The sequence below is a fragment of the Gopherus evgoodei genome, chromosome 4, assembly GCF_007399415.2.
Source record: "Gopherus evgoodei ecotype Sinaloan lineage chromosome 4, rGopEvg1_v1.p, whole genome shotgun sequence".
NCBI classification, from domain to species: domain Eukaryota; kingdom Metazoa; phylum Chordata; order Testudines; family Testudinidae; genus Gopherus; species Gopherus evgoodei.
Window position 1 is genome coordinate 110667064 of NC_044325.1, and position 15978 is coordinate 110683041.

Genomic DNA, 15978 nt, shown 5'->3' on the forward strand with positions numbered 1-15978 from the left:
GGGAACTAATTGCATCAGGGGCGGCAGCGGGAGAGGCGCAGGCTCCGCCCAGGACATGACCCATCCCTGGAGCCGGGCGGCCATTACCGCTTCCCGTGATTCCAGGCCCGGCAGGCAGCTCCCCGGGACGCGCTATGAGAGCCGGGCGCTTCTTCCTGCTGCTGCTGCTGCTGGGGGTGAGTGCGGGGCAGCGCGGGGAGCGGCTCCGCCTGTGTCCTGTCCCGTGCTGATCGCCGGGCACCAGAGCTCTGCAGGGGAGCTGCCCGCAAGCAGCAGCTGCGGAACGCCCAGTCCTCTGCCTCGGCCCATTGCCGGGCTGGCTGAGCTCCAGGGATCGTTGGCTCCGCCTGCCCGCGGGCTCTGGGCGCTGGGGGTGGGACGCTGCTTCGGGGGCGGAAAAAGGGGTTTGGTTCGGGGGAAGGCGAAATCTCCTGCGGCCAAGTGTTTCCCGGCTGCCGGTGCAGTCTTTTCTGTGTTTGGGGTGGGGATGGTCTCTCTTGCTTTAAGGAAAACTTTTCAGATCTATTGAATAGTAGGAACTAGCTCTCTGAAATGCTGAGCCGAGCCGTGCCGTGCCATGGGGAGGGTTGCCAATTTTGGTTGGACCGAATACCCGAGGTTTCATCACATGACATAATCTGTAATTAAAGATGAATCATTAATTTCTGGAGATTCTAGGACTATCCTGCAGTGTTAGTTGGCAACCTTAGTCATGTGGCACGTGGACTTGGTTTTATAGGGGACCAGGAGATACGATAAAACTTTTAGGTTTTTTTCTGAATCACAGCAAAGGTGTGTCTGAAGCTGGCTTGATTGCTAATCAGAGGAGATCAAACAAGAAATTGGCTTCTCCTAATCCTGGCCTGGCCCTTAATCACAAATGTTCAGACCGTTCCCCCATCAATTCTCAGCTGCAGAAGACATTGGTGATGTGTGCTAGCCTGCCAGGACACAATGCATGCCCTCCCAGCTCCAGGAACTGGCCAGAGTCACACCTTTCCCTCTTCACAAGTCAGGCACATCTGAGTCACAGAAGCAATGTGGGCTCAGACCAGCAACCCCCTAAATTTGGTCTCAACCTGCCGCTGGTTCTGCTGTGCTGCACTCTGGAATGCCAAACTGGCCCTTTTCTGGGTGTTAGGGGGCACCTATTATTAGCTCTGTAGCTGTTGCAGTGATAAAAGAAGAGCTTCTAAATTCTCTTGATCCTGCATGTTTCCAGAAGGAAAGCTCTTTCAGAGAAAGAGGGAGTGTGATAAAGCATCTATCAGTGGAAGGGGTCAAGGATGGATGATCCCTGTTTTTTGTTTTAAATGTAAACTCCCTAAATTCTGTTTTTACAGTTCCTACTATGATTTAGCTTGGCCTTCCTATACTGCTTGTATTTGCTGTAGAGCAGGGGTTCTCAAACTGGGGGTTGAGACCCCTCAGGGAGTCACAGGGTTATTACACGGGGGGGGGGGTGTGAGCTGTCAGCCTCCACCCCAAACTTCGCTGTGTCTCCAGCATTTATAACGGTGTTAAATATATTTTAAAATGTTTTTAATTTATAAGGGGGGAGGGTCGCACTGAGAGGCTTGCTGTGTGAAAGGGGCACCAGTATAAAAGTTTGAGAACCACTCCTGTAGAGGCTCCAAGTAGGGATTAGGAACCCCATTTGCTCTGCTCTGTATAGCATACACATAACAAAAGGGAGGTCTGTGCCCAAAGAGCTTACAGTCTAAATATGTGACAAGATAAATACATGCATACAACAGACAGAGGAGCACAGGGTGGCAGGGAAACACAATTTTTCCATCAAACTAGCTACTGTCTCCTAAGGACCTGGATTAACTACCCTTCCTGTAGGAAGTGTCTACACTGAAGTGCAGGCCAGCCCCAAGACACAGACTGAGTCCAGTGTGGTTTTGGAATGCTGTGTTGGAGTAGGGAATTAAACCCTGTCTCCTGAATCTTGGGCTAGAGCACTAACTCCTGGGCCATTCTTCCTCTTGAAAATCAAAATCATGAGTTATTGACAAATTGCTAAACAAATTGCTCTGTGTCTCAGTAGGGATTCATATTTGTCTCCTGGCTTAGGATGTTGAAAGGATTATTAATTAATGTGTTCTTTAAAGTCAACATGTAGATCCTCAGGAGAAAGGTACTACTGAAGTGTGTATTTATATTTATTTTATTTAGTAACAAATTTAATTTTCTTTTGCTAGGGATCCAGTTTCTGAGTATGTGTTATGGGCCTGAGATGTGGCTGTACTGTATATTTAGTACAAAAAGGCAGGGAGAAGTGTTATAGGTCACTTGTAAAGAAGGGGGAATTGGGGGTTTACCCCTTTTTTGCTGCTCTATGTTGTATGAAGGTGGCCTGAAAGTTTTGATATGTTTTTTTTTTCTCTTGTAATTATCTGCCTTGTTTTTTCACACTGGAAATTGAGGTCCTTGGTAGGCTGGAAGACTGGGGAACTAAAGCAATGGTAATGTGAACTAATAGTCAAAGAGATGTGGAGTTCTAATCACACCATCAGACACTTTCATTTTGATTTTGTCATAAACAGATAGTTAAGGGTTATTGTCTCTTTCACCTATAAAGGGTTAACAAACAGTGACCTGTAAACACCTGACCAGAGGACCAATTAAAAGACAAGATACTTTCAAATCTCATGGGAGGGAAGCCTTTGTTTGTGGGTTTGGGGTTTGGCTTTGTTCTCTCTGGGTCCTGGACGGGACTAGAGATGAAATCAGGTTTCTGCCAATCTCCCTGCTACAGTCTCTTATCTGTTTAGAATTGTGAGTAAGAAAAGGCGGTCATAGTCTTTTAAGTTGTGTGTGGTTTTTTTTTGTGGGCTGCCTCTTCCTTGGCTAGTTCTGCATTAATTAGTTCCATCCGTCTCCTGTGTTCATTTTCTTTGTCCATGGTTTGTTGCCATGCTCATTCCTGTCTCAGGCTTTCCTTGGAACTCATGGTTCCTGCTTTCTTGTGTTGAGGTGCCCTCTGGTGTTTTTTTGTCTGAACTGCTGGCTCTCTGTTGGCTTCCTGGGGTTGCTTAGCAACAGAGTCCTTTTAACTTCCTAGCCTCTCCCGAAAGAGTTAAAAAGCAAAAGAAACTGTCTTTCATTTACAAATGTGTTCTGGCTGGAGTGCGTTGTTGACCACTTAAGGCTGCTTTGTTTAACAAACTACCGTCGTTAAACCTAATAGCCCCTCCCTATGCACAGCTAGATGGAGCAAAGAAAAAAAAATTCTCTGGCCGTAGGTTTAAAACAAAACCCTTTCTCTCTCTGCTTACAAACATCTAGCAGAGAAAAAAAAATAATAATCTTACTGGCTTTTGGATTCTTATCTATCCCACCGCTACCACCATGTCATAATAGAATTCCCAAATCTGGACCTTAGCGTCCAAAATATGGGTACTAGCATGAATTCCCCTAAGCTTAATTACCAGCTTAGATCTGATAGCGCTGCCACCAATCAGGAATTTTTTTAGGGCCTGATACCCTCTGGTCCCCCCAAAACCTTCCCAGGGGACCCCAAGGCCCAGATTCCTTGAGTCTCACAACAAAGGGAAATAAACCATTCCCTTCCCCCTCCTCCCCTCCAGGTGTTCCCTCCCTGGGCTCCTGGAGAATTATACAGATTCAAGCTCCGTGATTCTAAACAAAGGGATTCCACCCTTCCCCCGCTTCTCCTTCCCTGTTAAGTACAGACTCAATTCCCTCAAGCCTCAACAAGGGGAAAAGAAAATTAAACAGGTCTTAAAGCAGAGCTTTTAATAAAGAAAAAAGTAAAAGGTTTATCTCTGCACTTTAGATGGTAAAAAGTTATAGGGTCTTTCAACTTATAAACAATAGAAAGAAACTTTCTCCAGCAGAAACACAATGTAAGCTACTTCCAGCAAGTACACATATGTAAATGGAAAAAAAAAAAAACAACTGAAAAGACTATGACCGCCTTTTCTTACTCACAATTCTGAATAGAGACTGTAGCAGGGAGATTGGCAGAAACCTGGTTGCATCTCTAGTCCCGTCCAGGACCCAGAGAGAACAAAGCCAAACCCAAAACCTACAAACAAAGGCTTCCCTCCCATGAGATTTGAAAGTATCTTGTCTTCTGATTGGTCCTCTGGTCAGGTGTTTGCAGGTCACTGTTCGTTAACCCTTTATAGGTGAAAGAAACACTAACCCTTAGCTATCTGTTTGACAGCTTTTGTTTGTTAACATTTATTTCGCTTGAGTTAATGTTTTTGCACCTTCTGCTGAGGTAACAGAGCACACAATAGACATGCTCTCAGGCCTGCCCGGTGGTCCTGCAAAATCAAGAAAGACCAAACTTGATATTCCTGACTCTTCCAGAGTTGGGGGAGGGGAGGAAATCTTAAAACCCCAGAACTTCTTTCAGGCTCCCTTTATATGCTGTAAAGGGCACAGGCCTAATCTTAAAAAAAAAAAATTATCTTTTTCAGGTCACCTTTAAGCATTCTTGCAAGAACAAAGCCCACCTTGAGATTACAGTGTGGTGGGTTTTGGTGGTTGTTTTTTAATGTATTCTGTTACTTACTTTACATTGCTCATGTCCCCATCATGCTGTTTTACCTTTACTGAACTGCTGCTGGTGCGCATGACTTGAAAACTTAGCAAGAGGGAATTTGTTTCCTCTATTTCTTGTTGAAGTCTTTAGAATAACCCAATATGTTCATAGGCCTCTCACTGAGAATGTACAATGTCATGGGGGGAAGGGTTGTTCATTCAACATATTGCCATGTATTTTCCATAGGTTGAATCATCAGCAATATCTGAGAGTAGAGCAGAGCCAAGAAGCCACAGCTGTGGTGATGGAGAATATCTGCATCAAGGCTACTGCTGTAAATACTGTCCTGCTGGTAAGCACTTAATAATCTGTAGTTCACTTGGCTAACAAAGCATTTTTCAGAGATGTGTACTGGTTGTTTTTATCTCACAGCACAAATACCAATGAGAGAACAATACATGTTCCAAAAGCCAGTGAGGGCCATTTTATGCTGTTCATCCTCCTATTCAGCGATGCAGCTCACTTCAGAATGGTGTCCAGTTTTTCACAAAATAGGGTGTGGCTGGGTGATCTTGGCAGTCGGTCAGGAAACGTGGGCATGCTATAAAAGGCAGAGTCTAAGTCAATACTGAAGGAAGCTGTTACAGCTTTGCAGGGTGGATAAAAATCAATGATTTTTTAAAAAAAAATTTGAAAAATCGGAGTTTTTGATGTAAATATGATTTTTTTGATAAAATGCTTTTTTGAGGAAAAAACCTATCTAAAGATAGTTTTAATTAAGGTATGTTATAGCTCAAAGATCTCTCATCATGGAATAAGGATTGTAAATTCTGATTCTATAGTATGAGACAATATATTAATGTAATGTTTAAGAAAAGTTTTGTAAATGAGTTCCACTAGTTCATGGATTAGGGACTCAATCATATGGGGTTCCACAGGCTTCTGTTCAGATTATTTAGGTTAATCTGTCTACCCAATGGGACTCTGTGCTCAGTCTAGAAGATCCCATCAGAGATGCTTAGTTTTGCAGTTCTCAAACTGTGGATTTGCGTCAGAGGTAACATGCTTGTTAACAGCAAAAAAAAAATAAAAAATAAAAAAAAAGGGGGGGAGAGAACTAACAGACCTCAACTCTATTGTCCCTCTGCAAATTTGTGTACACAAAGTCAATCCCTTACCTCTCTCTAAAAGTGCGAAGTTTCAAAAAGTTCAATGAATAAACGATTGTTGGGGGCAGAATAGATCTGGACAAGAAGAAGTCTGGAAATAAATGTGAGAAGCGAGGGACGTGCTTGTTTTGTTAAAATATATGTTTGCTGTTGAAGAAAAATCCAGAATACTTAACGTTACTGTTTACTTGAATAAAACAATTTAAATGTCTGTCTGTCCGTCTGATGTTCTCCTCCTAGTACAACACAGCAAGAAAATCCTCCCAATACTAATGATTAACCTGTTGAATTGGAAATAGTTCACCTCCGAATGACTTCATAAATATCTGCTTCAATTACCTTTGGGGAATGAAATAACCAAACAATCATTTGTTTTCTGATATAGCTGTAAAACTAATCTGAAAAGTTTTGAAAATAAATCACTGTTTAAAAATGTACAGTGTGTACCTTCTAAAAATGAAACCTACATCTGTCTGAGTTGTGCAGAATATGTATTAAGGTTATAACAACCAATAAGAATACACTTTTATGAAGAAAACCATGATTAAATCAAGTCTTCCTGACTAGTGATTTTAAATCAAATCCACCCTGCAGCTTCGTCTTAACTCTTGAAAACTGAACCAATGCCCTGACCACACGTTTTATTCCCCCAGCATCACCTAATTGAAATAATGCTTGTCAGATACAAACAGTCAATACCAACACTCAGCGGAAATGTTGTGGATTTTAAATCTACGTGCAAAACTTCCTTTAATTTGTAAACTATTTGCATGTCTATCTTGGAGATGGGTATAAAATTCATTCATTCTTTATAGGGCCATTTTCTTAGCTTTGTGCCAAGGAGCATTCTATCCTCAATTTGTTATAATCTCATGAGGTTTGCCCTGTGGCTTTCTAAATCTTGTGAGTGAATTTAGTATGCAAGTGTCAAATTCACGCTTAAGCAGAGACCTTGAACAAGGCAATATGGCTTGAATCCTGTTTTAAGGACTTAGGTCATGGCTACACTGGCACTTTACAGCGCTGCAACTTTCGCGCTTAGGGGTGTGAAAAAACACCCCCCTGAGCGCTGCAAGATACAGCGCTGTAAAGCCTCAGTGTAATCAGTGCTGCAGTGCTGGGAGCGCGGCTCCCAGCGCTGCAAGCTACACCTGTAAGGGATGTGGTTTACGTGCAGCGCTGGGAGAGCTCTCTCCCAGCGCTGGCGCTCTGACTACACCAGCGCTTTGAAATTTCAAGTGTAGCCATACCCTTCGGCCCTGATTGTGCAATTGATAGCAGATGGGACAGCGGCCTATTGGAGTGCTCTCAACATGGTATGAAATGCAAGAGTGGAACCACAAGTAGGATTTAAGTGCAGTGTAGGCCTCGTGTGTGGTGGATTTTACTCAAAGTGAGGATATAATTACACTGGTCTCAGAGAGAGACAGCATTAGCCAGAGCTGTATGAGCGTCCCTACACACTACCTACCACATCAGTCTCACCTGAGGCACTTTCACTAATCTATTCCTAGCCTGTTCTGAGCACAGACTGTTGTGCTGAACTATGACGAACTACTTATTCACAAATAGGGATGTGAATGTGTCCAAACAGAACTAAGAAAACCATTGAAACAATTATTTTATTGCTAAAACCTTCCATTTAAAAAGAAAATACAGGCATCTTTATAGGTAGAGCATATCAGAAAGATCACTAAAAAACAAGGAAATATTATTGGTGGAAATTTTTGTAAAACATTTTTCCCCTCTATTTATACAGGAGGAAAAACTCCAAGCCTATTGGCCTTTTATTACTAGTTATTTACTTGTTTTTCCAATGTTATCTGGCCGCTGACATCCAAGTGTTCTTCCTGGTTTTGTTGCATACACTTAATCTCATTCAGCTCCACACTTTGCAAGGAGTGGCTGAAAGGAGTCATGTTGCACTATGCTTGAATCCAGTTAACTATATCCTAATACTACTTGAGATATACAGCTATAGTGTTGAATTTCTGCTTCTCTCTTTATACAGGCACTTACGTTAGTAAACACTGCAAGGTTCCACGTACTGAAGGAATTTGTTACCCTTGCACAGATGGAGAGGATTATACTGCTTATGCAAATGGCCTGGACGAATGCATACGATGTAAACTGTGCAAAGAAGGTATAATACAAAGCTTGGGCTGATCTGTAAATGCATTTGGGTTGCTGTGGGCACAAGCTTTGATATTCTTTGTTCCACAGAAAAATCTGTTGCCTCAGTCCCCTTGCTTATTTTCATAGATTTAAGAACACTTGCACTTTTTTTAAAATAACTTATGCATGGTAGAAAGGAAATCACAAATTCAGTTTGATTACGTGTGTAACTTGTATGATTCTTATTTTTATCAGATCAAGTAACTGTGAGCACCTGTACTTCGACGAGCAATACTGAATGTCAGTGCAAGCCAGGCTATTTCTGTCCTACTCTAGGCTGTGAGATGTGTTACAGATGCAAGTCAAAGTATGTACAATAACTGATTTAGGCAATTGTCTTCTATATAGTACAGTAAAAAGTAGAACCTAGCTCCTCTAAATGCGTACCCACATGTTTACCTTTGAAATCAATGGGGCTGCTCATGTGTTTGAAGTTAAACGCACGCCTGAGTGTTTGCAGGATCAGTGCTTAGAACTGTGTGTGTGTGTGTGTGTGTGTACACACACACACACACACACACACACACACACACACACACACACACACACACGTATTGGTGTCCTGTTTGATGCTTCTGCCTGGACACACATGTTCCCAACATGTTTCCTGATTCCTTCACCTGCCACATTTGAATAGGCTTTGGGGGACTACCAGTTAGGACAGCTAATGTCAATAGAACTACCCAGAATTTTATAACATGGGGCCAACTGTTGAAGGAGGCTAATTATGTATGTGATCAGTTAACATTTCATCTCAGTATTTTTTTTCCTTTTTGAATAAATATTTGTGTACATTAATCTCCCCCCATGGACTTTTATGTTTTTGCTGTGGTGCCACATAATCTTCTAGCATCCTTTATTCTTCATCTGTTTTTCAAGTACTTTTTCTCAGTGACTAGTGAGAACAGACTTTTTTTTAAATTTGCACATTCTGTCCATGTATATAAATTATTCCTATGAGAGTAGGAGTGAGCATGAGTACAGATTTTATTTTGTAACATAATTATATTTTTATCATCAATTATAGGTGCCCAGAAGGAAAAGAAATTGTACAAAAATGCAATGCTACAGTTGACCTGAAGTGTGGCCATCCTCCCATAGGTACAGTATAAACTATGCTTAGGGAGGTCTGATGACTTTCTGACTCTTTGTAGATAATTCAGAAGCAGATTATAAAAGCGAGGCTTTGAAATCCCACTTTAAGTGTTTGGTGAGCCTACGTAATTCAAACTGGCAGCCGCTAGATGGAGACGAAGACTCTCCAATTGTGGATTGTGTAACCAACCAATATTCGTGGTAATATTTAAACTAGTACAGGGGACTTGTCTTGGTGGAAAGGATTACACAGTGGACATGCCTTTCCAAGGTGTCACATTAACACAGTTTAAAGCTATAGGTAGTATGCCCTTCAAATACTCAATTAAATATTAAAACCTGAAAAATATCTGTATTGTGGCATAAATCTGAAAAGAGAGAAAATGCACTGAATTTCTTTTCCCCTGTAGAGCCTGTAGATTCCCTTCTTCTAGCTTTTAATTTGCACTGACACAGACCAGCACCTAGATACTCTAATGGTGTATTAATATCTGTGAGATGGTGGCTTTCTTGGGGCAGAGTCTAGAAGTGTCACTGTAACAAACTGCTGAATTTTACAGGCATTTGTCTCCATTGTTGTGTGCAGCATCAACATTCTTACACTGCAAAATCAACTGTCTTACGGGTGGCTTTAGTATTTCAAGCTTGCTTGCTTTTTTTTCAGGGACTGCAACTACTGCAGGTTGGATTGCTGGGGTCATCGTGTTCATTGCCTTTGTGGCTGGGTGCCTTCTTTTATTTAAGAAAAGGATATATAATAAGACAAATAAAGGTAATTTAAAATTCCTTTCTATGGATAACCAGAGATGCACTCCCTCCCACACCCCAACTCCCTGCTCCAGCCTGGTGAAAGTGAGTGACGGTGGTGGAGATCAAGCAACAGAGAGAGGGGGGCTGGAGTGAGCACGGGGCGAGGCCCTGGGCAGGACAGGAGTGTGGTCTCAGGAGAGAGACAGGGCAAGGGTCTTTGGGTTTGTGCAATTAGATAGTTGGCAACCCTACTGGGCAGGCACGTGGAAGCCCTGATGTGCCAGAAGAGCGCGCCCAGCCAGCGCAGCTGGTAGCTCACTGGGCACCAGCCAGCACAGGTGCAGCACCGCCCAAATGTCAGGTGGACTGCGTCCGCCCAGGCGTGACTTGTGCATGCTTGGGGGCCCATTGACTGTTCTGCCCTGGGATCCGGAACTGCTGTCAGCGGGCCTGCTTCCATCCTAGCTGCATCTACAGCAGGAGTTTTGCTTGTCTTAATTGTGTTGCGCAGGGCATGACATTTTTCACACCCCTGAGTAATATAGCTAGGTTGACCTAAGTTTTAGGTGTAAACCAGGTCTCTGACTAGCTTTTGGAACTGAGGCCTAAAAATTTTTAAAGATCATAGACTCTCTGAATAGATTAAATGGAACTAGACCCCAAATGGAACTCGTGGTTAATATCTATCTAGCATGTACAGTATGCCCCATCCATTCGTGCTCCAGTAGATTTGGCCAGAAGGGAGTCCTTCAGTTCCTTGAACTTGTCAGCCTGCTCTACAGCTTACCTACATTTAAACTTCTGGTTGAGATTGAGAATCTGTCCCAGAGAGTTATGCAGTGTAAGCAATGTACTAATTCAGTTATATTGAAACAATATAACATAGTAGAGAGAGTTTAATTTATATTCTTCGTGTGTTTCAGAAAATAAAGATGCAGAAAAAGATGTGGTAAGTTTTTCCTTTGGACACATGCCATTTTTTTTTACCTCTGTTAATTGCATAAAAATTCTTTTTAATTAAAAATTGAAACTATCTGTTTAACTATAGATGAGGCACACCTTAGTCACTTTCTCTGCCCTGATTGCTGTTGTATATTGGGACACTTTTCTTCACTTCATACAAAACCCCAAAACTTTTAGGTCATCTAGTTCACTTCCTGTTAATGTTGGATTGTTCTCTACAATATAACACATTCTTTAGTGTCTTATTTAGTTTTAAATGCCTCATATGATGGAGCGTCCAGTACTTCCCTTGGAAGAATATTGTAGAGCCCTAATATGGCTCTATCAGGAAGCTTTTCCTGATAATGAAATGAATGAAAAAGTTAACTACATACCATTATTTCTAATTATATCCTCTTGTGATATCCTAAATAGTTCTGCATACATATTAGCATTTACACTCTTCAAATGTATATCGATAGTTATATCCTTAGCTTCTTTCTCTCATGTTAAATGTAACTTGTGTTCTTACATGAGTAGTTTCATTTGAGGTTGAAAGAACTCATGAAGTGACCAAGATTTTTACCCTTAATCTCTGCTCGTAAGTCAGTCCCTGTATGGGGTCCTGATCCTTGCTTGGTGTTTGGAGACACTGTCACAATACAAATAAATAATAGCCCCATCATTCTTGCTGCTTTCCTTGGAACCCTGCAATTGTAAATATCACTGTGATATTGAGATGCCAAGAACTGCACATGTTACTTAAAGACAGCCTGCTTAAGGAAAATTGTAATTCATAGGGAATTTTGGCAAAATCTTCAGTTTCTCCATTAGGTATGTAAGGAGCTCCAATTTTTATATTTGAATTAAAGTTTAATACTAGATATCATGGAAGGCACAGATGAGACCTTCTCGGTTACCTTTTTAATACAGACTTTTACTTAAATAATAGTAAGTAGAAAGACAGTTCAAAGATATTTTTTAAAAACCCACAACCCTCAATTCTGCAAGGTGCCTTAGGAAAGTCGGTCACTTTAAACTGTGTGTGAAACTTGAGATCCATAGTGTCTCAACTATCTGAGCACCCAGCTGCATTTGTCATTTTTTTTGTTCTGACCTTGCAGGGTTATTTTGTATGTTCTGTAAAGGCCTAGCAAAGAAATAGGTTACAATAAAGATGCAGAAAGAGTACAGTCGGCTTAACCTGGGGCAGTGGTAAGAGCTGGGGAACTATTCTGCTCATGTTCTCACAGGCCCAGAGCAGATCTCTGTTAAAATGATCAGCAGTGAAATAGTCAATGTTTGCATTTTTAAATGCAATTGTTAAACTTCAGAGTTAATACCAAATGTGGTTAGCTCCCCTCCCTGCCCTTCAGCCCACTTGGCATGGGGTCGGTTACATGGTTGGAGAGGGATGTTTAGTGCTAAGGGAGTTATTGTAGCCTTTTTTCTTAAAAAATAAATAAATAAATCCTATTTTCAATAGGTGTGGCAATCCCCTTGCCTAACCACAGAAGCTCACATGTAACTTCTTTGCTATTCTGTAGTGATTAAAGCTGCTCCTGTTTGTCACTTAACACTAGCTTCTGAATTTTTATGTGCAATGAAGCACTATGTAGGAAATGTTCTTTCACTGCAAGGTTCTTGGGAGCTTGCCTACAAAGCTATGTATGCTTTAATAAAGCACTCTTAATTAGCACTGTTTAATACATCACTCTTATCCCTTACAGGAGTCTGAGGATAGCACTGAAATTTTCTTTGCACCTGAAATGGAGAATGCTAACACTAGTGCACCCATTTTAGCGATCCAAAGCTCTGTTCAGAGTCCACCAGTTTTAGCAATTAATAGTCCTAATTCTGCACTAAGAAATGAATTGTCTGAGGATACCAGTGTTGTATTTTCTGAGAGAAGTGGCCTACTACTAAATGGTGAAAACAACTCACGGGAAGAGTCTTACTGCAGGACTGTAGGATATTCAGCACCAGTAAAGCCTCCAGACAAGCCCAATTTTGTCTTTTGCCCTGGACAGTCAAATGGTGGGATGTTCGTATCTCAGATGGTAAGTGAGAAATGCTCAGCGTGTCGTGAAATTTGTTGTGTAATCTGATGGAAGCAGTGTAATAGCCTCTTCTTTTTAACATGTAGAGTATCCTAGCTTGCAGAATGAGTTAGTAATGAAATAGACCCCACCACCACGCAGAAAGATGTGAAAGATGCTTTTGCATTATCTTTATTTTTAAAAGGGAGATATGGAAAAATTTTGTATGTTTGTTGAAGTGGTATCAGAAATTTCTGTAACTCATCCAGTCAACCTAGAAACATTGTTTAATTAAGCGTCTGCTATCCTTTTCTTTCCACTGCTCACTACCAACACGGAAGATAGGTTTTTTGGTTAATACTATGACTGATATACTGCTGCATCTCTTATTAGCTAGTGGAAGAGCTGGATTTTCTGGCTGAGCAGTTTTTGTTTACATTTTATTCAGGTTTACCTTTATAGATACTGTGAAATCAAATCACCACATCAAGGATAGTGATTGTAAATGAGCAAAGAATGTTTTGTTCTGTTTGAATAAACAGAGATGTTTATCTTGCAGGTCAGGGATTCTGAAGCCAGGCCTCATATAATAGTTAAAGAGCTTTCTCAAGAAGGTGAGTAGTTCACGTAGCCCACCTTATTAGGGATCTAAAATTGGTAAGAGTCTGCAGAGTACTGGGCAGAATATGACTTTCTGTCTTGAGTTCATGGTACATAATTATGCGACATCTGAATGAGAAAAGAATAGATATTAATTTGTTTAAATGTTTACCAACATTTAGTCCTGCTTACTGTATCAGCAGTTCTGAAGATTGCTGCATTTTATTTATTTTCGTTCTTCTAAGAAACTGCTTTAAAAACAAACCACCTCCTCTCTCCTCCCACACACATTTCATAGCAATTAATTATATCTACATAAGGACATCACTTTTTCATAATGTATTCATAGGGACATGTGACATAGGACTAGAAGTTATGTTATGGGTCATAGAGTCCAGTTTCCTGCTATCACCGGCAACCACCATCATATATTCATGTTGTTCAAGATCACTATTCACTGTGTCAATAACTTTAGGAACAGTTTCTTTTTAGAGCTAACCATGCTCTAGTAAAAGATCCATTGTATGTACCAGCAGTGTAATCTGTAGCATGTCATGTTAAGGATACAACAGATTTTTGTACAGGAGCTTTACCATTCAAACGAATAAAATGTCAGGATGTATCAGATACTAGTGAACTGGTATATTGTGTGGCACTGAAGGAAGTAAACCATGTTCTGATTGAGGGTACTGGTGATATCAGACTTATCTTGGCAGACCAAATCTGCTAATAAGTTGTGTAGATAGATGGGTAAAATTAATTGCTAAGAGTGGTCAGAAAGCCATCAAAAGTGAACAAGGACCTTAAAACTACAGTGAAATCTGTACAAAGGGCATCTTCAATATTCAATAGACTACCTCTCATTTTAAGAGACCACTTTGAAGTATGCATATTGACATCTTTGAGCTTTTTAAAAGATTATTTTGAATAGGAAGTCAATTGGTTACCTGTTTCTTGGGTATTCACTTATGACAGGCTTCACCACTTCTGTTGAACTGAATCTTTTTATTGTATTGACTTTCAATAGTATACACAGGCTTTTGTTTTTAACTTAAAACAGTTCAGGTTATGCTAATCAGATTCCATAAAATCTATGGGTACAACTTGATTTTAAAATCATACTCTCTGCTCCTATCCTACACTTGGGGCTGTTTACACAGTGCAGCAATGTGCATCAGAGGGGTATGAGTTAAAGTGCAGCTGTTTCACACTAACTGGCCTATGTAGACCCTCCTGGCACACACTAAAAGTCCCTAATGCACATTAACGTAGTGCAATTTGACCCACACTAAAGAACTTTAAGTGCATGCCAGCAGGATCTACATAGGCCAGTTAGCATGCAATACGGTGGTGCGCAGAGCAATTCATACCCCGTTGCTGCACAGTGCCATACTATGTAGACAAGACCTACGTTGTATATTAAAGGAATAAAATGATTCTATTTAGAACAAATTAGTTATGATTTTATTATGGCATAAGAAAATTTCAGATTTATTTGTTTCCTGAAGTCTCTGTAATGGTGCATTTCATCTTCTACAGATAGCTATCATACAAAGTAAAACATACCCTTCTATTTGTATTCCCAATTTATCAGTAGCTGATTGAACAGATACACTATAGGCCAGCAATGCAGTGTGAGACTAAATGGAGTATATTGCTGAAATACTCTCTTGTTGTGTGTCAGGGAATGTTAAACTACAAAGGGAAAGGTATTGCAGATGAATTGGATTTATCTGAGAACCTATACAAGTGTACATAGGCATCTATAGAAATGGTCATTTTAAAATATTCACTGATGCTTTTTTTTTTTCTCCCCAGCATTAATTGAAAGTTTTTATTATTTTATAAAAGAAGTCCCACCACGCAACTGGAACATGTTTATGAGAACTCATCTAACAGATAATGAAATTGCTAAAACAGTGTTTGAACATCCAGAAAATATTGAAGAGCAATATTATCAGATGCTAATCATTTGGAGAAACAAATTTGGAAATGAGACTTCTGTTATTAAATTATTAGATAGCCTATGGAATATAGGACTGAGACAGTCTCATGAAAACATAGTAAACCATTTAATAAGTAAGGATATTATAACTATACTAGAGGCCAAAAACTGAGTATACTATTACCAACAAAAAAAAGAAAAACAAAAGAATCTGTAAACTCTGTAGATAAATAAATGGAGATATACCTATCTCATAGAACTGGAAGGGACCCTGAAAGGTCATCAAGTCCAGCCCCCTGCCTTCACTAGCAGGACCAAGTACTGTTTTTGCCCCAGATCCCTAAGTGAACTCACAATCCTGGATTTAGCAGGCCAATGCTCAAATGACTGAGCTATCCCTCCCCTTCCCCCCTATGTTTCTATAGGCAACTTTACTTTAGTGTGTGATGCCAGTTTTTTTTATTGTTGATTTAAGAAAACTTGAAAATATCAACGTAAAAACTACTGGTAAAACAAATAGAGAAATTAGTTCAGATATCTTCACTGCAACTCATGTCATCTAGAATAGCTGCTTCTCAGATGTCTCTTACAGGCTCTACTTGTCATTAGTTAAACGTGACAATGATTTGCGTAGCTGTTCACTGAGAATGTGTCCTGAGCTGTAAGACATTAAATAAAGTTGGGTACCCTTTTCATGTTCAGGTGAGGAAAGGATATAAGTGTACGTTAAACTATATAATA

The 15978-nt window shown here is 40.4% G+C and overlaps 1 protein-coding gene across 1 annotated transcript; it reads left to right on the forward strand.

Annotated features, from left to right (window-relative positions):
• The first annotated feature begins 42 nt into the window (after positions 1-42).
• LOC115650499 (tumor necrosis factor receptor superfamily member 6-like) lies at positions 43-15482 on the forward strand. Its single transcript, XM_030560549.1, has 10 exons — positions 43-176; positions 4769-4874; positions 7703-7834; positions 8062-8173; positions 8894-8967; positions 9626-9733; positions 10635-10660; positions 12384-12713; positions 13252-13306; positions 15111-15482. Exons 1-10 carry the CDS (start codon positions 135-137, stop codon positions 15407-15409), a joined length of 1284 nt encoding a protein of 427 aa, XP_030416409.1. The 5' UTR covers positions 43-134; the 3' UTR covers positions 15410-15482.
• Positions 15483-15978: the final 496 nt, after the last annotated feature.

Bases quoted from the DNA above. Each gene is read 5' to 3' on its own strand.
- LOC115650499 (XM_030560549.1), top strand. From the start codon at position 135: ATGAGAGCCGGGCGCTTCTTCCTGCTGCTGCTGCTGCTGGGG. The intron at 8,174-8,893 runs GTATGTACAATA...CATCAATTATAG, and splicing joins TGTTACAGATGCAAGTCAAA to GTGCCCAGAAGGAAAAGAAA. The intron at 10,661-12,383 runs GTAAGTTTTTCC...TATCCCTTACAG, and splicing joins AAGATGCAGAAAAAGATGTG to GAGTCTGAGGATAGCACTGA.